The sequence below is a fragment of the Cannabis sativa genome, chromosome 8, assembly GCF_029168945.1.
Source record: "Cannabis sativa cultivar Pink pepper isolate KNU-18-1 chromosome 8, ASM2916894v1, whole genome shotgun sequence".
Classification (NCBI taxonomy): domain Eukaryota; kingdom Viridiplantae; phylum Streptophyta; class Magnoliopsida; order Rosales; family Cannabaceae; genus Cannabis; species Cannabis sativa.
In genome coordinates this window covers 48,783,295-48,808,384 of record NC_083608.1, presented here as the reverse complement: position 1 = coordinate 48,808,384, position 25,090 = coordinate 48,783,295, and the positions used below count along the sequence as shown (strand labels likewise).

Genomic DNA, 25,090 nt, shown 5'->3' with positions numbered 1-25,090 from the left:
TATAGAAAATCAAATTTCCCTATTTTAATTGGACAGCGCGTGGGCCCACGTACGAGTGGTTCTGTAAAAAAAAAAAATATCCGCTTTAACTGCGTTATCATATTTTTGACTTTAATAATAAAAAAAAAAACGTAGACATTGGCGAGTTTCGAAGCCCATAAACGCATCTAATTACTCCAACTCACCTTTTTTTCTCAATCTCATCATATCATGTCTCCCAATAATTATATGAAAATGTATAAAATTAATATTCATTATTGAAAATATCAATATATATACATTTTCTTCTTCTTTTTCTCTTATACTTATTGAGTACTTATTCAAAGAAGTGTGACGAAGAAGAAGAAGAAGAAAAGGAGGCAGTTTTTTGTGGACTAAAGTGGAATCTTATATTTATTATTATATATATAATATATATAAGCATATAAAGATTTCACAGAGAAATTAAGGAGAGAATTTCACAGGGAAGATGGGTACTTGTGTTTCTAGACCAAAAGGGTGTGTTGGAAAGAGTTTAGATTTGTCAAAAAAGAAAAAATTCCGGCGAAGAAGAACTGTTCAGAGACGGGTTTCGTCTTCGGATCGATCTTGCTCTAATCCTGCATTTCAAGGTTTGATTTTTATATTAAATGAAATTGTGATTTCTGGGTTGTTTGATTAGTTCTGTTATTTGGGTTTGAGCTGAAGAAAGAGAGGGTTTTGGTTTTGTATTGATTTCGGGAATTGAATGAATGAATGTGGATTTTGATTTTTTTTTTTTTGAATGAATGAAGGAACAGCCAGAGCAAGTACAGATCTTTCATGGGTTGATTGTACTTCGGTTAATGAATCTGAATTGGATGAAGATTTCTATAGCGTCCGTGAAGGTATGTGATTTTGCGGTGTTCTTATAAAGAAAGATAATTATGCAAAATCTGATCTTGATTTATGTGCAGATTTTGTGTCCGAAAATGGGTCGAGATTGAGTGTTTCATCGCCTAGAGGGTTTTTGAATCGAAAGGAGCACAGTGAAAATATTGATGGGGTTTCTACCGTTGAAAGTGATGAAGAAGAAGGGACAACACCACCATTGGATAATTGTGGTCTTCTTCCAAATAATTGTTTGCCTTGTCTTGACAACAAAAAGATGGCTGGTCCTTCAACTTTAAAGAAAAAAATGCCTTCAAAACTTTCCTTTAAATGGAGAGAAGGGCAGCATTCTGATCTCTCATTAAGTGAGTATTTCATTCAAAATGGGAAATAATTGAGCTTAGTTTGATAATAAGTTAGTGATTGTAATGTTGATATTTTGTGTTTTCTTGTTTAGTTTCGCCAAAGGTTCTTCGACAAAGGCCAATAGCAGGTTCAACAGTTCCTAATTGCCCGATTGAGAAGAGAATGCCCGATTGTTGGTCGCGGATTGATCCAAGCACTTTTAAAGTTAGAGGGAAAAACTATTTAAGGTGAGTACAAATTAGAGAAAAACTTGTTGGAATGATGCAGTTCGATTGCTTTTTTTGTTGCATATTAAATCCTGATTTGGTTGCAGGGATAAAAAGAAGGAATTTGCTCCAAATTGCGCTGCGTTTGAGCCTTTCGCTGTTGATGTTTTCTTATGTCCGAGGAAGATCGATCACATTGCTCGGTTTGTGGAACTTCCTGCTCAGAATGCCTCTGGTGATGTTCCTTCAACTCTTATTGTAAATGTTCAGGTACATTGTTAACTTTATCTATTAGTATAGTATATTCGAACTGTTAACAAGTTTATTTATGTTAAAAGTACATTATTTGACATTTTGCAGGTGCCATTATATCCAGTTTCGATATTTCAAGGCGAGAATGATGGAGAAGGAATGTCCTTTGTTATGTACTTTAAGCTTTCCGAAGGTTATTCGAAGGAGCTCCCATCTCACTTTCGAGATAATATCACTGTAAGATAGCATTTTGTTTCCTAATTTTGCTAGTTTTCTGTTTTAGGCTTCTGCTCACATTTATTGACTAGCCATGTTTTGTCTTCCTTTTTTAGAAAATGATCAATGATGAAGTTGAAAGAGTAAGAGGTTTTCCTGTTGATACAATTGCACCCTTTAGGGAAAGATTGAAAATTTTGGGAAGAGTTGCAAATGTAGAGGATCTTCATTTGAGCACAGCTGAGAAGAAGCTTATGAATGCTTACAATGAAAAACCTGTTCTTTCGCGTCCTCAACACGAATTTTATTTGGTATAGTTTTCATAATTACATATAGAAATTTGTTGATTACCATGAATGGTAGATGTAAGTATAATCTTACTCAAAACACTTGTTGACTGACTCTCTTTACAGGGAGAAAACTACTTGGAGATCGATCTAGATATGCATAGATTCAGCTACATTTCGAGGAAAGGTATCGAAGCATTCCAAGACAGACTGAAGCTATGTATATTGGATATTGGGCTTACAATTCAGGTAACTTAATTGTCAAATAAGGTATATTAAAGCTTTTTCATGACATCTTGAGTTCCATAACTGATGATACTGGCTTGTGTTTGGAAACAGGGAACTAAGCCCGAAGATTTGCCCGAGCATATCTTGTGTTGCGTTCGACTGAATGAAATTGACTCTACTCACTATCATCAACTGGGTTTTTGAATCAAGAGGCTCTATATAGTCTAGTAGGTGCAATTATGTGAAAGGTTTTTCAGTCATTTTCTGAATTGATCAGCATATCAGCCTCAAAATTTGCCTGCCTTTTCTTCCTTTACTATTTTTCATAAACAAAAAAAAAAAACAACAACAACAAAAGGCCAAGTTTAACTTATTTTATGCCTAGGCTTGTGGTTTGGCAGCGATTTTTTCTTCCTCTTTCGCTTCAATTTTTTGAGGTATATTACATTCATTTGTACATAATATCCGAATGTATAGTTATATTTCACAAAATGAAGTGAAATAAGAAACCATGAAAGTGTTTCTCATCAAATTTAATAAGATGATTCATGTGATTCCTCCACTTGTTTTCTTTTTTCATGGCCATTGATATACAACATGATCTTCATATTGAATTAATTAATAGTGTGTACAAAATACACGAAAATGTCATACAAAAATATGCAATGTTTGACAAATTTGGTGCCGTGTTGACTGACTATTTTGTTATGTTGTGCTTATCAAATCTTCTTTTAACTGGTCGAACAACCCAAAGTAGATGAGAAAGGATAGACTTATAATTAGATCAATATTCTTACCTGTGTTTGTCTTTATCACAACTAACACTATTTCTTCTTATGGTTTAGGCAGCAATGCACTAGAAGTAGAAAGATGAAATAATATTCTTGTGTTTACACTTGTATTAAAAATTCAACTTCACAACATTATGACGATGTATTATTATTATTGACTATTGACTTTCATCATCTTTAGGAATGTTAATAAGTTTATTATAGTAATACTTTTCGTTCAAAAACAAATGGAAAAAAACAACCAAGACTTGGGAATTTTTATGCTGTTCTACTGTTATGTAAACTTAATTAGTTCATGACTCTGTCAAAGTATAAATAAATAAAAAAAATAAATAAAAAAAATAAAAGTAACATTTATGGACCTAAATGATACAATTTAGTATATGGTCTTTTTTTTTAACAAAGACAGTGCTAATCATGAGTATAGGATATTAATTGATGGAGCCATTGAGGAAGAGACCAACTGAGAAACAAAACCTGAATATTATATAATACATTTCTTTGAAATATTGGCATTAAGCTATTGAAAATGCAATGTTATCCAAACAACACTGACTTATTATTCAACAATTGAATGTACATATAATACATGCTACTCTAAGTAATATATTTCCAACTTAATTAATCTTTTCTTTGATTTTAGTAAACACACAAATTTTTTATATATATTTTTTGTTAGTTTGAACTCCATTATAAAGTCATTATACTTAGAATCTTTTTAACTTAAAGTTCTTGGAAGCTTCTTTTAACTATAGCTGGATAGATGTTTCAGGAAAGCTAGTCGTTCTCCAGAAAAAGGAATCCTAGAAGGCTAGCTATTTCTCGAATAGTAGCTTCACAGAAGCTAGTCATCTTCTAGGAAAGAGAGTCTTGGAAAGCTAGTCATCCTCCAAGAAAGAGTCTTGGAAGGCTAGCTGTTCCCCGGATAGAAGCTTCGCGAAAGCATTTTCTCATCCTTCTAATTAATAACACGACTCGCTTAGTTCAGGAATGTGTTCCACATTCGGAGAGTAACTTTGTAAGTGCTAACGTGGAGATCTTAATTGTAGGAGTTTGTTAAGGCATAACAAACTTAACTGAAATCAATTACAAACTATCGACTTAAGAATCTCATCTTCAGCACCTAGATATACCTCATGAACACGAAGAACAATACATAAAGAAGAGAAAAAGTACTCTTCAGTAGAGCAAGAATTCTGCTCAAGTTAGAGAGAGAAGCTCAAGAGTGTTAGAGAGATAGAGAAAGAAAGAGAGTTATTTTTTGTGTTCTCTGCAAGAGAATGAGGAAAAACAATTTGAATAGAGAGAGTTTATAGAGATTATTTGTCAAAGAATATGATATGAAATCTCAACACCTTTGTAATTATTCAAGTTTGGATATAGTGGAAAGAGCTAAACTTTCAGAGGATAGCTCCCAAAAATTAGAGTGATGAACCTTACTAAAAACTTCTGTGTTTGATATTTCATTCTAATTCCGCAATATTCTGTTTTGAATTGTAAAATGAGTTATGAGGGGAATTTAACAAAATATCAAAATATATTCCTATATTTTATATAAAGATGACATTATTATCCTCTACATGTTTAGCAACAAGAAACATGCAACATGTCATCTCTTACATTTTCAACAGGACTAAATGGGACAACATGTGGTACCACACCTAGTCAACTTATTCAAAATCAACTCCAAAAGTTTCCATTTTATTTTTTGGATGTTTGGACTTATCAATGTATCACTTTAATTAAGACTTGTTCAAAAAAAGAAAAAAGATGCGTACAATGAAAACTCAAATTTCAGTACTCTTCCACTATGTGAAAATGTAATTTTGTTTACATCAACGTATAGAAATACATACACGCTATACATATATTTAACCAATCTGATTAAGAGTTTTACAAATATATATATAACAAGCACTTGTGATTGTGAAGAAGATTTTTGAGTTTTCGATAGCACAACACACAAGTTCAAAGAGAGGGCCTCATGAGAGAGTACTTTTATGATTGCATGCGGTCATTAAGTAATGGTTGATCAAATTAACCTTAATTAATTACTATAATTATTATTATTGTTTTCTAGCTGCACTTATTTTCATTCTTTTATTGGATCGTTAAGATTCAAACTGTTAATAAGTTAATTTGAGTGCATATTCAAAATTAAGCAAATTAAAGGAATTAATTAATTAATTAATAACAAAAAAGGTAAGAACTACTTAATCTACATCTTGAATTCGTACGAAAACGTAACCTCAATTAATTTCGTGTAATCTAGCAAAAAAAAACAATAATGAACACAATGAAAGAGGATGGGAATTATGATATTCGTGAAAATACCAATAAAGGGTGACAATAATAATGATGTTAATTAATTACAACATAATCTGAAAAAATATGATGAAACTATAAACTATATACAAATGTAATATTAAGATAGATGATGAAGGACATTAATATACATAGGAAGGAGGTTTTGAATTAATATTAAGTACTGGTAGAAGATTATTAATTAATTGATGATGATGATCATGATCCCATACATCGTCCCAACAAGGCACATAAAGCACATGATCTTTGTTCCCTCTGATCAATATTATTCTGAGGAGATGTATTATTATTATTAATAATATTTGATCTCTGTTCTACATTATTATTATTATTATTTGGACCTTCTGTTTTCTTGGGATTCAAGGTAGAACAAGATACCTTATTATTAATATTATGATGATGATGATGGTGATTAGCCCCTTGATCATGAATTTGAAGATGATTATCCCATATACGACCCGATGACCCTTGTCTTCTGAAAGACACCACAGATCTTTGTAACGAAGTCATTATAATTAATTAATTATTATTATTATTATTCAATAACAATTATATATATATCAATCTCATATATATAATATTTTTTTTTTCTTCTTTATTTTCAACAAATTAACAAGAACGTACTAACGTACGGTTTTTATTGTTTTGATTATTTTCTCTCTTTTCACAGTTTGTGAGAGTTTGTTTGTTGATGATGATGATATGATGATGATGAAGAGGAGAGAGAGAGTATATATAGTACTATATACACATATATAATTTGTAAACCAATATATATTATTAGTGGATGAGAATTGTGTAGATTTAGTTTTTATATATGATACATAATTAATTCATTCTCTCTCTCGACTATATAAACTTTATTGTTAACGTCAATTAATTACGTAACCATTAGATAATACTTAACTACTCTTTCTCATCATTTTGTGATTTCATTTCTATTATTAGGACTTCTTATATATTAGAATATTAGATTATCTGTATTAATTTGTTGGAAGTAAGTTACATATTTTTTTTTTCTTTATTAATTTAGTCCATACTAGCAGCTTAATTACCATATATTTTTTGCATTTTTTTAACATAATTAAAATTACTGGTGAATTTATGACACAAATATTCACAATCTATGCAAAAACCTCCTTGAACTTGCAAGATAACTCATAGTTTAATAAAAAAAAAACATATTTTGTTAAACCATATATGTACTGCCTCCCACAGCTAACCATATTTCTTGTTATTTAATTGTCCACAAAAATATGTTTCATTAGAAAAAAGAAACAATTATATAATAGCTAAAGTACCTCACAAATAGCATTATTAATAAACTAAAATTACAAGCTTTTATCAAAGCCATAAAAAGTTTTGTAAAACATAAAACAACCACAATAATTTTTTTATGACATGCAATACAAGATATAAGTCCTATTAATATTTCCCTCACCAAATTGTAGGAAAAAAAAAACACAAAGTAGAAGAAGAGAAGAAAGTATTATTGTAAACATTTTGTTGTCAATTCCAACGAGTATGGAAACTAATATTCAAAAGATCCATCCAAGAACTCGGGGAAGGCGGCTCGCAATTCGCTGTCTCGATCCAAAATTGCATCCACAAATGACGAATTTTCGGGTTGAAGATGATGATGATGATGATCATTGTTGATCATCTGAGCAAATTGACCCTCTTGAATGTTTGAACCATTTTGATCACTACCATTTCCATTACTTAACTTTGAAGAGTTAGTATGTGATGATGATGATGATGACAATAAAAAACCCTCCAAATCATTCTCCTTTGCTTGATCTTCAGTGTTGTCACCAAGAAAAAACTCACTCCAATTATTGGAATTACAAGGAGGCAGAGGCAGAGGCGGAGGCAGAGGCGGGGCGAAAAGAACTACTTGTGGTGAGCTTAAGTCAGTGACATGAGAAGAAGATGATGAAGAACAAGGGGAAGTTACTTCATTGAAAAAGTGTGGTTGAACATTATTATTATTATTATTGTTAAAGAGGTTTTGGTTAGTCATTACTTGAAATTGATGGCTTGTTCCAATATTGTTAGTGTTATTATTGTAGAAAATTCTAGCAGGAGTTGTAGTAGTAGTAGTATTACTGATCATATTTGTGGATGGGATATGATGATTATTAGGAAGACCACTGATGTTTCCAAATTCAGAAAGAATTTGAGAAATTGGTTTGTGAGTTACAGGGTCAATTCCCATTGTGTACAGCTTCTTTCTAAGCTTTGTATTCCAATAGTTTTTCACATCATTATCTGTTCTTCCAGGAAGCTGTTTTGCTATAAGAGACCACCTTTACATATATAAATATAAATCAATTTAATTCTAATCTTTTATAAAAAAAAAAAAAAAATCCATAAAATGAATAAAATAAAATTATAATTACCTGCTTCCTATAGCTTGGTGAAGATTAATAATAAGATCTTCTTCTTGAGGAGTGAAAGTGTCATGTTTTAGATCAGGCCTGAGGTAATTAGTCCATCTCAATCTACAACTTTTCCCACATCTATTAAGACCTGTAGTTGTGTATGAAAATTCATACAAAATTAAAAAATGTAGAATTCATCAAAATATTAATATGGTAAAGTATATATAATATGTAATAAGACCTGCTTTTTTGGGAACCAAAGTCCAATTTCCAATGCCAAGTTTAGAAACATGTGCAAGTAGTTTAGCATCTTCTTCAGCAGTCCAGAGACCCCTCTTCACATTTGATTTATCACAACAAGGAGGTCTACCCATTTTGTGTAAGTAGTGAAGATCAGAAGAGAAAGTTGGTATAAAAATTAAATTATAAAAGATTGATTATGGTATTGGGTGATGCAAACTCCAATGCTCTTGCATGTACATTATAAAAAAAATGAGAGAATGAATCTTTAGAAAGAAAGAGAAAAGGGATATGAATATCAAGGCAAGAAATGCATGTAATTTTGGGGTTATAATAACTACAATTGCATGATTATTTTCTTCATAATATTAGAAGAAAATAATAATAAACAGTTTATTGTCATGACATCACAAAAATAGTGATCTCTTCTCTCTCTCACTCTTTCTCATGCTTGGCCCCAAAAGCATTGTTATTGAGGTGAGTGAGTGCATGATCTTCTTTGCAAATTAATTTACAGCTATATTATGATTATGCACTGAGTTTTCTTTTCTTCCCTATGCGGGGCTTTGTTAATTATTTAACTTTTTTTTAATGAAATTATTTAACTTTTAATAAATTAAGGATGTTACAAAAAATGTAAAATAAATAAATAAATAATAATTACACAATTCTATACAATTTTATAAATAATTTATCATATTTACATTATTGTAACGTCCTCGCTTCAAGCTTCCATTGGGTCCTTACACCCACGGAATGAATGACTCTTATACACGAATACGCCACTCTGACTCCTTCCTGGATTGATGACTGACCCTACAGACCAACACGAGTGTTTCCAGCGTGCTTTGTCCTCACTCGCACACTTCCTAGGAAAACTTTCCAGGAGGTCACCCATCCTAAAATTGCTCTAGGTCAAGCACGCTTAACTGTGGAGTTCTTTCGTGATGGGCTACCGAAAAACAAGATGCACCTTGTTGACATAGGTAGTACCAATCAATCTATTTAAGCTATCTTTAACTGTGCAGTTCCATACCTACACAGTCTTAGAATCATCCCACTTGACATTCCCCAGGCGATGTGAGATTGCACAGCTTACCCGGTATTTCCCCTTACGGATCACGGGACTACTGACTGTCACAATTATATAATATAAATAAATATAAATATTTATAACTTTAACATGTTAATTATTTTTAATTAATTTCCTTAAGAAAAACTCATAATTATTTTTAATTGATTTTTTTAATATTTATATTTTGATATATTACTAAAATAATATATTTATTAAAATTTAATATAAAATTAATAATTTATATACATATAAACATATTCATTAATTTTATTTATGTTTTATAAATATATAAATATTTATTAAATATTTAATTATTATTAATGTTTACATTACTATTATTAATCTAATATAACTTTTTTTTATCACAATATTTCAATAAAATTTATAAATAAGTTTAAAAATAAAATATTTACGTTTATTTTTATTAAGAAACACCTATGTTTATAAGTTATTCAGAAATGTATTTTTAAAAGGTAAATACTATTTTGGATCCTATGTTTTGTAAAAGTTATAAATTAGACATTCTATTTTGTTAAATGAAAAAATGAATACTGTATATTCCAAAATGGTAAAAATAGGACACTGAGCTTAATTTTCAACAATTTTTTTTAATATAACCAACTTGAAGATAATTCTTAATACGAACAGATATAAAAAATGTAAACAGTTTTGTCATAACACATTTAGATCAGATTATTATTAAATTTTATTTTGATAAAAAAATTTGTTCAAGGTCCTATTTATACCATTTTGGAAAATACAGGGTTCATTTTATCATTTAACAAAACAGAGAGTCTAATTGATAATTTTTGCAAAATACAGGGTCCAAAATAGTATTTATCCATTTTTAAAAAATGAAACTGTAACTAAATCTGGCCTTATGTATAAACACTATATTTATATTTATGTGTTTATTAAATTTTAATATATAATTCACAAAATGTTCGTTTTTTTTTTTTTTTGAATTACAGGCCTTGTAAAATTTTGTACCACCACAAAACAATGTTACATTGCCATTAAATTTCTCAAACCCTAAAGTGTTTTGAAATATTTTCCTTTTTCTTATTATCCACATGTATATGCTCTAAAGTTGGATCTTTTTTTTTTTTTAGATACACATTCGAATAGGCTGCACTTAAGTCTGCTTCACTCCATATCTTACTACACTTATATACATATTTTATTCTCTCATATATCTCCAACTTTTCTTAGTACAAATTTTTTAGGGAAAAATAAAAACAAGTAAAGGGAGAAAAGAATATTGAAGCTTTTGGGCATTGTACTACTTTGTTGGGCTAACTATTTTAAACTTGGGCTTTCTTAATTCACAAGAGAGAAAGATTGAAATAGCTAGAAGAATACTATATCTTTTAGTTTGTTAATAAATATTCTATAGATTCTCACCATATTATATTATATCTTTCCACTTTAAGAAATATATAAATACAATTTCTTTTTCTTTCCATTGAATAAAAGAATGAGACATGAAGCAATTCAAGCAAAGTGGCATTGAATAATCTTACTTTTTCAAATAAATTTTACTTTATATTTTAATGAACAATATAGCAAAAAAAAAAAAATAAAGAAGAAGAATTTTAAGTGGTCACAAATAACTTTTATTATGACAAAGACGATTTGAAGGAGATATTAGTGTATAAATAAAAAAAATGCTATTTTATTAAATTTTTTTTTTTTTTTGCTCAAAACTCCTAACAGCTTTTTTATTCTATTATTTAATTTTTATTTTATTTTACTTCACACATTTATATTATAGAACTTCTATATAATTTTCTATAAATCATTTAAATACTATATTTATAATACACACAAATAATAAAGTATTGTATATCACATAATATTTATTTATTTTTACACTTATAATTAAAAAAAATACATTATAATAATAAAAAAACTATAACTAAGTACTAAAACCAAGATAACTTTTAGTTATATTTAGTTAAGCACTATTCATAAGGTAAATTTTTAAATTATTTTAGCTCATTTATTAGATGCACATTTTTGACATTTTTTAAAAACTTTTAGCTATTTTTTAACCTTTCTAGCTATTTTACATTAGTTATTGTGAGTACTCCCAATAAATAAAGTATAATAGCTACAAAACTAAATTATACCTCAATACTCTTAAAATCACCCTTCCAAAAAATGAGTTATAATATCTTAAAATTTTAGCTCATAAATAAATACTACATCTCCACATTTAGCTAAGGTTTACCTCTTAACTAAATATATTTATTATTATTTTTTCTTTTTCTTTCACATCATTTATATTTATATATGGGTAAATACTATTTTATAACTTGTGTTTAATAAAAGTTACTTTCTATTTTGTTAAATAATAAAATACTCTATATTTTTTAAAATTGTTAAAATAAGACTTTGAGCTCAATTTTCAATAATTTTATTTTTTAACATAACAAACTTTAAGATAATTTTTAACACGAATTGATACAGTAAATATAATCATTTTTGTCATAACATCTTTAGATTATATTATTATTAAGTTTTATTTTGATAAAAAAATCAGTTCAGAATTTTATTTATATAATTTTCAAAAATACGAGATTCATTTTCATTTAACAAAATAGAAAGTCTAATTAATAAATTTTGTAAAATTCCATAATATATAAGATAAGATAAAAGTTAGTTAAAAAAACATGATTTATTTATTGAAGGGGTTTCTTTTACAGTGAGACTCTCTGATATGTGGAAATTTGGTCTAGCAAATCTTAAACAGAAACTGACTGTTTGTGACAGCAGGTAACATTATCTGATAATGATGGTACTTACTACAAGACTGATTGATATTAATGATATAAAAATTAATCCAAAATAAGATTAGCATCTCTTAAATATATATATATATATTATTATTCACTGCAATAAGCAGAGCTTTTGTTCAGTTACTGAGTTACTGACTTCAAATTTAAGTTAAGCTTACGTATATGTATTATATTTTTCAATTACATTAATAAAATTGTAGTAATTAATTAATTAAGATAGTGAAAACTAATAAGTAGGCCCTCAAAGGCATCTTTCTCTAAGTAACTGTCACTCTCAATCTCAGTGTGTTTTGTTTTCTTTTAATGACTGAATTTGTCGGGAAAACTCTCACTTCTAACACTTTTTTTTTTCTTAATATAATATATTTTTTGCTATAAATATTGTTTTCCCAAGATATTCATTATTCATTCATCTACTCACTTTTTAGTTTTTACATATATATTTAAGTACCAATTTGTATATATAAAAATACATATGATTTACAGGATAAGCTAAAGAATATATATACATATAATTTTTTTTTTCTGCACTATGATTATTAAAGAATTTTATTTCTAAACTTTATAATATTGATTTGCTTGTTTGAAAATTCTCTCTGCATTCCCTTTTTAACATCTTTGCATATTCATTTCTGGTTGGAAGGAACAAATTCAAATTTTGATTACTTTTGTCTTTTCTTTTATATAAATAATAAATGTTATTGTTATAATCATTAGTGTCGAGTAAGTTAACAATATTTTTTAAAAATTATTTTTTAAAATTAAATAAGACTTAATACTTAATTATACTCATAATAATATGACAACGAAAAGAATATTAAGAAAATCAACAATGCTTTTTATCAATTGTCTATATACTCCATGCGTTATTAGTGTGTTGTACTTGTACAAGTGAATGGGGACAACACAGACTATTATTCTTTAATAAAGAAATGATTATTATATGAAAATGATAAGTTACTGTTAGTAGGTAGATTTATCTTCAAGCTTTATCTTTTCTTTTTTGGTTGGAATATTCAATATATAGTATTGTAATATATTCTTTTGTTTTGAACAATAATTAAATTGCTAGGACCAGTTCGAGTTGAACAAATTAAAATGTTGTTCTCATCATAGTTATATTCATACATGTGCCAAATCTTAGTCTCTTCTGCTTTTTTTTTTTTTTTTCTCTTTATTTTAACACCAAAGCAAAGTAACATTATTTTTGTTTTCACTTTTTCTTCTTCGTTAATTTCAGATATTTTTTAAAGCTTTATGCTCTACTAAAATTATCATCAAAATATATTCAATCATTTCAATTAATTGTTTTTTTTTTAACAAAAGTAAATAAGTGAAAAAAAAAATATATTTTTTATTTATATTGATAGGTATTATCACACAAAATTTGTTATATTGTTAGTAGTGTAATTAAGTATATATTGCATACACTTATTTAATAACTAACTTCCTAATGATGCTAAGCACTAGAGAATAGCTATAAGGTATTTATGGTGTTTAATATCACAATAAATTATGTCTTATAATTTATTAGTAATTTTTTATGATATTTATTAAAATAATATAAGTAGGATCTAATATTAAATTGAACCAACAACAATGTTATGGTTAATGGTCATTTAAGAAAAAAGGGGCAAGAAAGTGGGCATGAAAACAGGGGAGGAGTGGAGAAGATTAAGAAGAATACAAATTTTATACTATACGTATAAATGGGCTCCGGGCTCTATGTGTAATCCAAAACACATTATTGGGTTATTGAATTTCAAGTGTTAATACTTATAGAGTTGTGAATAGTGACAAATAATAGAGAGGTGAGGTCCCTATTGTAACAATAGATGCATGAAAATCCACAAAAAAAACATTAATCAAAAGCAACACAAGACAAGAAAGAGAAGCATGTGGACCCAATTCTAGTGTTAAAAAGCTACATAATTAGTAGTAGAAGTAGAACACCCAACTTTCTTTCTCTATTTATTTATTTAGTCTTCCTTCCTTCATTCATTCCTTGGCTCTCTATATCTCTATAAGGATATCCTCTGTTCTAATTCTGTCTTGTAGCAACAGCCCTTTATATATATAACATAGAATCAATCAATCTCACTTTACCCGCCAACTTATTAAAAACAAAACAAAACAAAACAAAATCTCTGCCTTCCTTCTTTCTACTCATCTAGATCTGTTTCTGAATGGCCTCAAAATAAGGAGAGGAAAGAGCTGTTTGCAATGGGGAGTGGTGGTGGAAAAGGCAAGGTTGTTTTGAGGGTTTTTGTTGGTGCTATTTTTCTACTTGTTACGTTTTGGTTTTTGTTAGTTGGAATTATATCAAATCATCATCATCATGTTCATGTTCATGCCATCAAAACGGTGAGTATTGGAAGTGTTACATCATCATCATCATCAACTGATGAAATGTTAAAGCATTGGAAATGGAATGGAAGAGGCTCATCACTTCGTTGGGACTCTAATCTCATTTACGTCAGCAAGAGAAGAGTACCAAATGGTCCTGATCCCATTCACAACAGGTACACTTCACTTATCATTTCTATTTACTTTCTCTCCAATTACAATATTATTAATATTGCCTGTTATAGTCAAATATGTTTTGTTCTAGGCATATTTTAGAATATTTCTACAATACACTCCTTGTCTGTTTTAGTATTTAAGAAAAAAGTTTACTCTAATTTTTTTTTATGGTTATCTACATTGTAATTATTTAAGATATTTTATAAAATTTGACGCGCCGAAAATATGGTTCAAATTTTTTGTTGCATGTGAGATTATTTTATTTTATAAGTGTGTGAAATAGATTGTTTGAACTCTATTTTCGAAATGTTAAATTTTTTTAAATGTTACTAAATATCCCAAAAAATTAGATTAAATTTTTTTTCTTAAATGCCAAAACACATAGAAATATATCCGTAGACCTTTTTTAAAGAAGTGCATGATAGAATTTTTCTATATTTTATTAATAGGGTTTTCTATATTTTATTAATAGGGGACAAAAAGTAATTTTGTTAGTTTCTGTTATTAGTTTACTCATTATCAATGGTTAATCAGTTTGTGACACTGAATTTCATTCTTCTAATTCCAATTAATTAGCTCTACAGTTTTTTTGGGGGTCAAAGACAATTACTCATGTATTCTTCCTACGTTCATAATTCAACTAATATAATAAATTAAATAGATTAATTAGAAAGAAAAACAAAAGAAAAAAAAAAGGTGAAAAACTATTTAGCTTGGAGTGGTGTTTCATAATAAGTGAGAAAACATAATGAACTCTTTATAAAAGTGTCTTTATATTATCTAACTTTCTCTTATTTTGATAAAAACACACACACACAAAAGATCTTGGGAGAGAGAATTGTACAACTTTAACAAAGGAACGTTTATGTTATAGTTCATACTTTCATTGGTTAATTCAAATCATTTGTGTATTGATAAATTATGCATAACTTAATCTGTGATAATAATATAATTATATATATTGTTATTCCAGGAGAGTAGTAACGACTAGACAACCACCAGGTCGAGCCTAAAATATATATTATCAGGTATTTAATTACATCTTGAAGCATCAAAATTTGTGTGACAAACAATCAAGAAGAATTGAAGCTGAGATCTTCTCTAGTCTTTAGTCTCTACTTTTTGAGTTCTCATTTGGGTTCTGAGTGAAAATATATTTCATTACTTATATGCAATTATAGTTATAGTAATTAAGTATAATCTTATTGTGTTAGTTTTAGGATTTGTGGAGTGATTACTTAAATGAAAATTATTAAAGCTTATTGTAAAGGGGCCAAGTGTCTTTGATTCTCTGAGACAAAATAATAAAACACACACATTTAAAGAACCTTAAGATATGAAAAAAAGATAATTATTTGGATTTTTTTTTTTTTTACTTTTGTATGGGGAAAGTAAAAAAAAAAGGGAATTAAATACATTGAATTGAATCACTACCAAAGAAAAGGCCATTTGACTGAATTTTCCATAAATGGATTAAGGTAATGGTGGTGTGTATGTATATGAATCATTTTGTTGAGCTTTCAAATTTTGGGTATCCTTTTTTATTTCTTTAAATTGAATTGGCTTTTTTTATTGTGTGGAATAATGGATCGTGCTCCCAACTAAAGTAACTTACCATCAATTAAAGTTACTCTTTTACTGAAACCAGATTGCCTTGATTGGTGTTTGCCCCCTTGTTTAATATTAATACCAAAGCTTACCCAATTTACTTCACTTTCTAGTTTAAGTTAAGCAATAAATAATTAAACAAACCAAAACAAAACATAAATAGAGAACAATTAAGGTGTTTTTCTCTCATTTTGCATGAATCTTGGCTTTTGTAAATAACTAATAAGTATTGGTATTTGGTAGGTACTAGGTGTGCTCTATATCATGAGAAATGTAATAATTCTAGAAAAAGTTATATAATTGACAAAAAATTTGAAAAAAATTATAAAATTACATCAACACGAATTCTTTTTCATTTTTATTACTCTTTGAATTTTTTTATTTACAAATATACATCTTCAATGAAAAATAATAAACCGTTTTTTTATTGTTTTATAGTTAAATTATAGTTGTCGTGAAATTATTTTTATGGTTGATTTATAGTTGTCGTGAAGTTGATTTCTTGTTTTTTTTTTATTTTTAACTAAGCAAAGTATATTTTTGTAATTTTAAAATTTTTCAAGTATATTTTTGTAATTAAAAATTTTAAGCTGCGAAATTGTAAATAAAATATAAAAACAGGTTTTTTCTAAAAAAATTCACCAATATTTTACAAGTAGTTAGTATTTTTTTAATATACATAAGATTTAATATTGAATTCCAACAATAATAATATGGCATTTATTACCAAATATCACAAGTATTATTTAACAGTTCTCATTATCTATTTGAGAATATAACACCAAACAACTATACCTTTAAATATTAACTTTTGGAGTTGGTTAGAATAAATAATGTTTAAATATTTTTAGTTGCAGGCTTTTTTTTTATTATTATTAGTTAGAATTTTCTAAAAATTTAATTATGATTTTAAATAATAACCAAAAAAAATAAAAAATAAATTAAAAAAATTTCCAGGGCGTCAACCACAAATAAAAAATCTACCAAAATATTTCATTCTATAAGAGGAGTGAGCTACATAAATTTCTCATATTTATTAATTGAGTATTGTTATTAGACACCAATATTATCTATTACATTCTAAATATGTTGCCTTGCAATTAACTAATAATACTCTTTAAAAACTCTTTCATTAAATTATATGCAACTCGATACTTAAATTAATAGCAATATTAACACGTAAAAGGTACTCAGCACCAATAATACCTTTTACAATTTCTCTTATAAATTTGGAGTTATAAACATATCAATTGAAGGTAAGATGAGTCCAAATCGAAGCAAAAAAACAAAGTAAAGGAGGCTCCTCTCTATTCCCTGACCGTTGCTTTTTCTTTTTCTTTTATTTTTCATTTAAAGATTTTTCTTTTTCTCTTTTTTTCTTGGTTTGATTTTGAATAGTTCGAGAAGGAAAGACTCATACTTGGTCCAAACCAAAGTAATGAGAGATTCAAAACTATACTCCTTTTGGTTCCATGGGAGTGACAGATTCCCAAACGTGCAGTTTCGTGATTCAAAACAAGTACAATAACTTATCTTACTCATCCCAAAAAGGAAGAAAAAGAAAAACATACAACACAAGTAAAATGATGTTATTCTGTTAATCATATCATAGTATGTAAATTTTGTTTTGAATATAACTCTTAATTGTTGTTTTAGCTCATGCTCTCTTGGGCCTTTCATTGTCAGGTATTTTAGTTTTTGAGATTTTTTTTTTTTTGACAATGAAGTTACCCTCAAAAACAGCAACAAAATTCTAACCTTTTATGGACAATTTTGATATTCTTCTAACTATTACAAATATTCATACAATAAATAAAAAGATCACAGTATATCCATATGCTAAAACCCCATCAACTCGATTAGAACAAATGATCAAAAATACTTAGTAATGAACCGATATTAACGGTAAGAGCTCAGTGGCTTACTCTAATTATAACATGTATGGCTTTTGACACCTTTTCTTTGTTTTTTGTTTATAAAAAGAGAAATGAGATATAACATTTTCATGGCAAAAGAGCATGTATCATTTTCTTCTTTCTTCATTGAGATACTGTTGTTTTTGTTCTCATCACTAAAAAGGCCTTCTGGTTTTTAATTCTAAAATCAGCAATAGTTAGTGCTTGAATGAATCTAACCAACAATAACCACCATAGACGATTAGATACTAGATTAAGAAAACCTACAATTCTCAACACTAAGTCACCAGAGACGATTTTCAACCACGGCAGCAACAATACCCTTCACTGTCTCCTGCATAACATTGATAAAGATCACGAACAATGAGTTATCAAAATTATCTAACTAGTCTAATTAATTCCCAAATAGTTGATCTTGAATACCACGGAATGATCTTTCAGGCCAAGAGCGAGGATCAACGACTTGGTGGAACCGGAAAGACTGCAAAAGATTAAATACAAATACCATTCAATGATGCATATTATGAAGAAGAGAATCTCTGATTCAATCATGTTAACATAAAACTTCAGTTATATTTACCTGATCTGTTCTATTAGCTGACGAGCGCATACTACTAGCATTGGCTGGCACCAAAAGGCAACAGGTTAAGAAAAACATCAAGAGAGCCATCAAAACTATACATATAAAACACAGCAAGGGAAACTAGCTTACCTCATCTCTTTTGCCAACAATAACAGACACATCGAAAGTTGGTTGGGTCAACATCCCTTCATCTTTTCTGAAAGAGAAAAATATTCACCTTAAATGTAAAATCCAATAACATAAGGGAACTTAGTGAAAGAGCTGTTGTTGTTATTACAAAAGGAGAGTAATGTTACATACCTAGCTTTAAGTATTGTTCCCATAGTTCCTATTTGAGTTGCAATAACCTGAGAGAGCAACCCAAACGATAAATAAGATCAATATTGATATCTAACACATTCAAGGCCTTAGTGAAAAAACAATTGGGATCTGATACTTACAAAGAAATGATCATCATAGCTGCAAATGACTACATCTGTTTTGTTACCCTGTCAAGAACAATGTATCCATTGAGAATTTCACACCAAGACAATAGTATAATTTAGGCAATTATACATAATTGAGGCAATAAGTTATCAATAAAGCACCTTAATTTCCAAAGAGATGTTCTTGTTGGTGACAGGAAAACTTGGGTTTGAGCTCATAACTAAGTCTTTCCCTTGGTAAAATAGGCTTCAGAATAAACTATGAAAAACCCACTTCAAAGAATATTAGAATAGAACAAGATGATCCACAAATATTACAATTTTCAAGCAACTGCATATAGAAAATCACAAGGTTGATTTTGGGTTTTGAGTTTCTTTTGACCTAATGAATGTTGTGACAACTATGTTCATAAGCATTTGAGAGGGAACAGTGGATTAATCATAAGCAGTATATAGTGAATGAGTTAATTGTGAGCAGAGAATTAGTACAGAGAAAGAACCCAACAAGGTGAAATTAACTAAAGCAAAATAAAAAGGAATCTGAGAAAGCATGGGACTTTAAGAACATACCAGAGAAGAAAGCTTGTCCTTCCTTAATATCTGAACTCTTGTTTTGGGGGATGAGGTTCTTCAATTCAATGGCTTTATCTGTGATCGTCAATGGTGGAACTTGGAGGGTTTTGGGTGAAGAAGACGGTGCAGACGGCACCTCAAGAAATTTAACAGCTTGGGCTTGGGCCTGGTTTTGCTTAGTCACCAAGGATGAATAATTTCTACTTGAAAAGAATTAATTTAAAATCCAAGAATTTTTTCTAAAATCATTTAAAATTTTTTTTTTTTTTAAAAAAATGAATTAAAGTAATTAAGTTAACAATCCTATACCTTCTTAAAAAAGATTAATCAAAAAGAAATCAAAACTATTTTTTTTTCTCATTCTTAATTAAAAAAATAACTAAGAAAGTTTTTAGTTTCTTTTAGTAAGATTATAATTAAGTGTTCAAGCTATGAAGTTGAACCTGCTGCAACAATTTATATTGTTGTGTTTTCTAAATGGTAAATAAAATAGAATATAGATGTTCTTAGGATTAACTGTGATGCTGCAATTTTTTTCATCTGATTTTATTTTAATTTTTTTTCAAACGATTTGAAAATTAGGCAGCTTGATTATTTAGTTTATTTTTCTAATTATAATCCTAATCGTGTCTCCAACGAAAGAGATGTCACGATTAGATTGCAAGCTATTATTTTATCTAATTGCTATTAATAAAATTTCATAATTTGTTCAAAAAACAAAAAAGATTATTATTTTTTTTATGGGTTTAGTTTGCTATAAGACTTCTACCTGTATTTATGTGTCACTCGTTTAATTTGATCCATATTTTGAAAATTTTGTACAAATACAGTTAATGTCATGCCAAATCATGAAAAAAAAAACTGTCTTGTAAAAAATTTTTATAAGGTAAACCTAACATGACTCACAGCGAGATATTTTCGTATGGTACTTTACTTGAGATGAACCATTTTGGTGCTTGAATTCATTCTCTATATTTTCACATTTTTATACAATAAGTTAATTATTAAATTATATTTATTTTAATTTTAATTACTTTAATATAATTTTTCAACAGTTATACACAAGTCATAGTCATATATAAAAAATTATAATTATTAGAATTTAAATATTTAATATTATTTCATAGTCATATTACAACACTAGATGGATATTATGGGACAATCCTTTCTTGCTCAACATTTGCTGCATTATTCCTAAACAAGTTAATAGGTAAATATTTGTTTAAAGTGATTTAAGTTATTTTAATATTACTTTATAATATTTATTTTATCATTCAACATTTTTCAACTGTTGGACAAATGTCTTTAGCAAATGACACTAGAAAATGAAGACTCTCTTCCAAGATATTAAAATACAAGAGGATCCAATACATAATATTCATCGCAATCACAACAATCAGAAGAACATGATCCAAATTATTCTAATTGGTGTTGCAAAAAAATAATTTCTTTCATCATAATTTTACTTGCAAATTCCAATAGTAGATCCCATATAGTGTGTGCAAATCGCCACCTAGCTTCTTAAAATTTTTTCATACATTAGATATTGTTTTTCCCAAATCCTCAGACAACTTAATCTTCATTCTTAAATAACATAATTACATCAATGTACTGGGAAAACCACCTTCAGAGTGAATTGCTCAGGAGGCAAGGCCTGAAAAATTCATTCATAATTAGCATTTCTCAAAATGTTGTGATCAAATTCAATCAAGAAAATCAAATCACCAAACACTACTTGCAAAAGCTTTCAAAAGTATATTTAGCTAGAGAATAAAAAGCATGAAAACCACTACAGGCATCATAAATATCTTAACATAAAATTAGCCATCCAATACCACCCCTTGACAGAATATAAAATATTTTTGAGAGGAAATTACATCATTTTTCAATTATATTATTGAATTTAATTATCACAATGCCAATATATGTAACTACAATGTATGATTTGGGTGTTTGTAGGAAAAAGATCGAGTAAAGTGCACATTACTTGGAAAAGGTCAAGTGTAACGATTTTAAAACCGTGCAAGTATAACACTACCTAAGTCAACAAGATACATGTTCTTTTCGGTAGTCTATCACTTAAGAACTCCAAAGTTAAATATGCTTAACTTAAAGTAGTCTATGATGGGTCGTAGGTGAATATCCAATAGAAGCTAGAAGCGGGTTACGTCGTGATTTCATTACTCATAAAATAACAATATTAACAAAAGAACCAATAGAAATAGAGATTTAAATAAATAAATATCTCGATTGGGAGAATTGAGTGTAGACTACATTGAACAAAAAGTAGTAGAATAATCAGATTTAAGAGAGTGCATATACTAAAAAAAAATGATGAAAGAGCAGCAACCATGGTTGAAGACCGAAAGATAATATATCAAGATTTACTTTTTCTTAATTGTAATACTCGTTGAAGTCACTGATCTGTTTCTTGATTACATAGTAATGATGGACTAACGAGAATCATTGACAAGTTGGTTTATTCAGGTGACCAGCTTAGTAAGAAACCAGATTATTTAAACCAAAATTGACTTAGGTACCCGTAGAATTGGGCAGCCTGAGCCACGTGGCACTACCACATGAGTGTTTGAAGACTTACAAAAAAGGTTGCTGCTCAACAGCCTTTTGCAACCTTCCAACCACTTTGCATAGTGCCATGTGAATCGTCCTGTCCAATTCTATACTGATAAATTAAATAGCATGAGCACTACTCTATTTCAACACTTGCTAGTCAGGCTCAAAATTCATCACCCCTTTAGTAGGATGAGATGAGTTATTCAAAATTCAACAATGATGTATAAGAAAACTAAAAAAAAAAACTTGAAATCATTTCAGTTATAGAGGTCCAGAGGTGATGTGATACAAAACACATTGTTTTAGATAGTCACCTACCAACATTGTATTTCTTCACTAAATTCACATTTGCAATCTCTAATGTTGAATTTCTAAAGCTAAACAAAAAAGGAATGCACATTACAAAGTTACAAACATTACCAAAGCCTCATTAGGCACTGTATTTATAATAATAGCAAACAAGATTAATTGCTTTACCTCAGGACCCCACCCTTCAGATTGTTTATTGTATTTTACAGCTAAGACTAAATGAAAATCAGCTAAAATGGAGACCAGACCATTTACATACACAGGGCCTTGAGAACTTACCTCAAGATGAAAAGTCTCTAACCATTTGCATGCTTCTCCCATATTCTCTCTCACCCCCTATTAATCATTCTCTTGCTTCCCAAAAATAAGTGGAAATTCATCATCATGTTCGGAGAGACAGCGTTCTTTATTCATATTCTTCAATGATTGGTAAACCTGGTACATAGACCACCTTTCTTTGGGCCGGGCAACAACAGAATTACAAGCAATCTTCAAAAACTGCATGATTTCCTCTTCATACCCTTTTCCAAGGAGAGTCTTATCAATGACATCCTTTGATCTACCAGAACTAGTCAGCTGGTTTACCCAATCCACTAGTTTACCCTTAAAACTTTCATCACCAGTGTTAACCTCAAGAGGTTTTTGCCCTGTAACCAGTTGTAGAAGTACAACCCCAAAACCATAAGCATCTCCTTTCAATGAAGCAACCATAGTACTTGGGTATTCTGGAGCCACATAACCAAGCTCACCCAAGTCTCCATTAACAAAACTACTTTCATGAGCATCAGAAGTCATTAGCCTTGCCAATCCAAAATCCATTATCCTAGAATCAAAATCCTCATCAATTAAAATCACATTAGAGCATATGTTCTGGTGGATGATTGGAGGGTGGCAACCATGGTGAAGCCAAGCAAGACCCCTAGCAGCTCCCAAGGCAATCCTAAATCTAGTTGGCCAATCCAATGAACTCCCATATCCATGCAACAAAGAATGAAGTGTACCATTTGACAAGTGCTTATAAACCAGAAGCTTTTCTTCCTCAACCACACAAAACCCCAAAAGGGGTGTCAAGTTTGGATGCCTTATCTGTCCTAATCGATTCATCTCCAACCTAAACTGCTTCTCACCAAGTTTACAAGTATTAAGCCTCTTGACAGCCAAAGCTGACCCATCAGGAAGTACAGCCTTAAAAGTTGTACCTGTTCTAGTCGAAATAATCACATTATCTTGACTGAAATTGTTTGTAGCAGCCATTAAATCAGCCAACTTAACCTTAACAAGTGGTTTTTGAAACAAAGAAACTTGAGTAAGCCTATGAGCCCTTAACCTCTCAGCCCAATCATCATCTCTTCCAATACCATGACCATGTTTCCTCCTCTTACTCAATCTCAAATGATACCACCACCAAACCCCAAAAGCCAACAACAAAGAAGCTGCAGCACCAAAAACCCCAGCAGCTATGATTATAGCAAGACTCTTCTTACTCAACCCACCACACTTCCCTAAAGGCTCACCACAAAGCCCACTATTCCCACTAAAATCCTCCTCAAAAAAATGATTAAGAGACGTAGGAATAGTACCCGTGAGTTGATTATTGGCCACAGAAAACTTCTTAAGCCTACCCAAAGTAGCAATTTCATAAGGTATAGTACCAGAAAGTCGATTATCCGAAAGAACAAGCTCATTAAGGTAAGAACACTTTCCCAACTCAGGTGGGATAGACCCCGAAAAAGCATTACCAGACAGATCTAAAGTAGTAATGAAAGGAACCCAATCACAGATCTGTGAAGGAATCGTACCAGAGAATTCATTTCCACCTAGATCCAGCTTCTGAAGGCTACCACAGTACTCCAACGCTTGAGGTATCTTACCAGAAAGCTTCATATCCCTAAGTTCAAGATTCAACACACGATTCTCCCGATCATTCCAGCATGTAACTCCGATGAACTTGCACATAACTCCCACAGATGTGTTCTTAAAATCCCATGAAGATAGCTTCCCCTGAGGGTCTACCAACGATTGCCTGATCCCCTGTAAACACCTCACATCATCTTCTGCAACTCTGGAATAATACCCAGAAAAACTCAACACAAAAACCACAACCCATATAAGATTAAGAAGAGCTTCTGATCCTTTCATGGCGAAAATAGAAACTCCCCCTCAAATTTTTATTTTTTTTTGGGTCGTTTAAAAATTTAAAGTTTGGGTCTTTTGTTTTTGTTTGGGTAGTAAAGAAGGATCAAAGAAAGAAAGTGTCTTCTACTTTGGGCGTAGCAGTACCATTACCATGGTTGAAGATGGGGTTTGAAGATGGTGGTGGGAGAGGGTTGAACAGAATAGCCCCCATTGACTTTGGATTATTGAAAGAAATTACCAGACAATATTATTAATATTAATATTATCTTTTAGGGATTTTGTTTGTGATTTAATTAAATGTTTTTCTAAATAGTATATTTCCTTTAATTAATAATTTAGACTCTGTTTGGTTGAACAGATTGTATCAGGCTGGAAAAAAAAAAATTAAGGTTCTTTTAGCCTCTTTGGCTTAGCTTTTTTAAG

General features: G+C 29.6%; 5 protein-coding genes across 8 annotated transcripts; 2 read left to right on the top strand and 3 right to left on the bottom strand.

The window, feature by feature from the left end:
* Positions 1 to 136: 136 nt before the first annotated feature.
* Positions 137 to 2,966, top strand: LOC115699598 (uncharacterized). Of its 2 annotated transcripts, none has more exons than XM_030627087.2 (9): positions 137 to 611; positions 780 to 866; positions 936 to 1,214; positions 1,307 to 1,442; positions 1,529 to 1,691; positions 1,782 to 1,910; positions 2,006 to 2,200; positions 2,303 to 2,425; positions 2,516 to 2,966. In XM_030627087.2, the coding sequence occupies exons 1-9, from the start codon at positions 470 to 472 to the stop codon at positions 2,606 to 2,608; spliced, it is 1,347 nt and encodes a 448-aa protein (XP_030482947.1). In that variant the 5' UTR covers positions 137 to 469; the 3' UTR covers positions 2,609 to 2,966. The 2 variants fall into 2 exon arrangements, with proteins under 2 accessions (XP_030482947.1, XP_030482945.1); XM_030627085.2 differs by having other exon boundaries at positions 774 to 866.
* A 3,840-nt stretch (positions 2,967 to 6,806) lies between these two features.
* LOC115700367 (transcription factor MYB35) lies at positions 6,807 to 8,691 on the bottom strand. The gene is made up of 3 exons (XM_061103045.1): positions 8,146 to 8,691; positions 7,923 to 8,052; positions 6,807 to 7,829 (listed from the first exon to the last, which is right to left on the bottom strand). The coding sequence occupies exons 1-3, from the start codon at positions 8,276 to 8,278 to the stop codon at positions 7,052 to 7,054; spliced, it is 1,041 nt and encodes a 346-aa protein (XP_060959028.1). The 5' UTR covers positions 8,279 to 8,691; the 3' UTR covers positions 6,807 to 7,051.
* Positions 8,692 to 13,553: 4,862 nt separating this feature from the next.
* On the top strand, positions 13,554 to 15,867 carry LOC115699609 (CLAVATA3/ESR (CLE)-related protein 25). The gene is made up of 2 exons (XM_030627100.2): positions 13,554 to 14,542; positions 15,517 to 15,867. The coding sequence occupies exons 1-2, from the start codon at positions 14,244 to 14,246 to the stop codon at positions 15,554 to 15,556; spliced, it is 339 nt and encodes a 112-aa protein (XP_030482960.2). The 5' UTR covers positions 13,554 to 14,243; the 3' UTR covers positions 15,557 to 15,867.
* A 2,031-nt stretch (positions 15,868 to 17,898) lies between these two features.
* On the bottom strand, positions 17,899 to 19,831 carry LOC115699608 (uncharacterized). 3 transcript variants are annotated; one of them, XM_061103048.1, is made up of 8 exons: positions 19,646 to 19,831; positions 19,238 to 19,406; positions 19,091 to 19,138; positions 18,951 to 18,997; positions 18,780 to 18,846; positions 18,648 to 18,691; positions 18,491 to 18,548; positions 17,899 to 18,401 (listed from the first exon to the last, which is right to left on the bottom strand). In XM_061103048.1, the coding sequence occupies exons 2-8, from the start codon at positions 19,292 to 19,294 to the stop codon at positions 18,351 to 18,353; spliced, it is 372 nt and encodes a 123-aa protein (XP_060959031.1). In that variant the 5' UTR covers positions 19,295 to 19,406; positions 19,646 to 19,831; the 3' UTR covers positions 17,899 to 18,350. The 3 variants fall into 3 exon arrangements, with proteins under 3 accessions (XP_060959031.1, XP_060959030.1, XP_030482959.2); XM_061103047.1 differs by having other exon boundaries at positions 19,238 to 19,348; XM_030627099.2 differs by having other exon boundaries at positions 19,238 to 19,334; positions 19,646 to 19,829.
* Positions 19,832 to 20,952: 1,121 nt separating this feature from the next.
* On the bottom strand, positions 20,953 to 25,090 carry LOC115699592 (inactive LRR receptor-like serine/threonine-protein kinase BIR2). The gene is made up of 2 exons (XM_030627080.2): positions 22,811 to 25,090; positions 20,953 to 21,302 (listed from the first exon to the last, which is right to left on the bottom strand). The coding sequence occupies exon 1, from the start codon at positions 24,668 to 24,670 to the stop codon at positions 22,871 to 22,873; it is 1,800 nt and encodes a 599-aa protein (XP_030482940.2). The 5' UTR covers positions 24,671 to 25,090; the 3' UTR covers positions 20,953 to 21,302; positions 22,811 to 22,870.

Coding starts and splice junctions, on each gene's coding strand:
- LOC115699598 (XM_030627085.2), top strand. CDS start 470: ATGGGTACTTGTGTTTCTAGACCAAAAGGGTGTGTTGGAAAGAGTTTA. Junction 867..935: donor TTTCTATAGCGTCCGTGAAG/GTATGTGATTTT, acceptor ATTTATGTGCAG/ATTTTGTGTCCGAAAATGGG. Junction 1,911..2,005: donor ACTTTCGAGATAATATCACT/GTAAGATAGCAT, acceptor TTCCTTTTTTAG/AAAATGATCAATGATGAAGT.
- LOC115700367 (XM_061103045.1), bottom strand. CDS start 8,278: ATGGGTAGACCTCCTTGTTGTGATAAATCAAATGTGAAGAGGGGTCTC. Junction 8,053..8,145: donor TTTGGTTCCCAAAAAAGCAG/GTCTTATTACAT, acceptor ACACAACTACAG/GTCTTAATAGATGTGGGAAA. Junction 7,830..7,922: donor CACCAAGCTATAGGAAGCAG/GTAATTATAATT, acceptor ATATATGTAAAG/GTGGTCTCTTATAGCAAAAC.
- LOC115699609 (XM_030627100.2), top strand. CDS start 14,244: ATGGGGAGTGGTGGTGGAAAAGGCAAGGTTGTTTTGAGGGTTTTTGTT. Junction 14,543..15,516: donor CCTGATCCCATTCACAACAG/GTACACTTCACT, acceptor TTGTTATTCCAG/GAGAGTAGTAACGACTAGAC.
- LOC115699608 (XM_061103048.1), bottom strand. CDS start 19,294: ATGAGCTCAAACCCAAGTTTTCCTGTCACCAACAAGAACATCTCTTTG. Junction 18,847..18,950: donor GGAACAATACTTAAAGCTAG/GTATGTAACATT, acceptor TTTCTCTTTCAG/AAAAGATGAAGGGATGTTGA. Junction 18,692..18,779: donor TTGTTGGCAAAAGAGATGAG/GTAAGCTAGTTT, acceptor TTTTGGTGCCAG/CCAATGCTAGTAGTATGCGC.
- LOC115699592 (XM_030627080.2), bottom strand. CDS start 24,670: ATGAAAGGATCAGAAGCTCTTCTTAATCTTATATGGGTTGTGGTTTTT.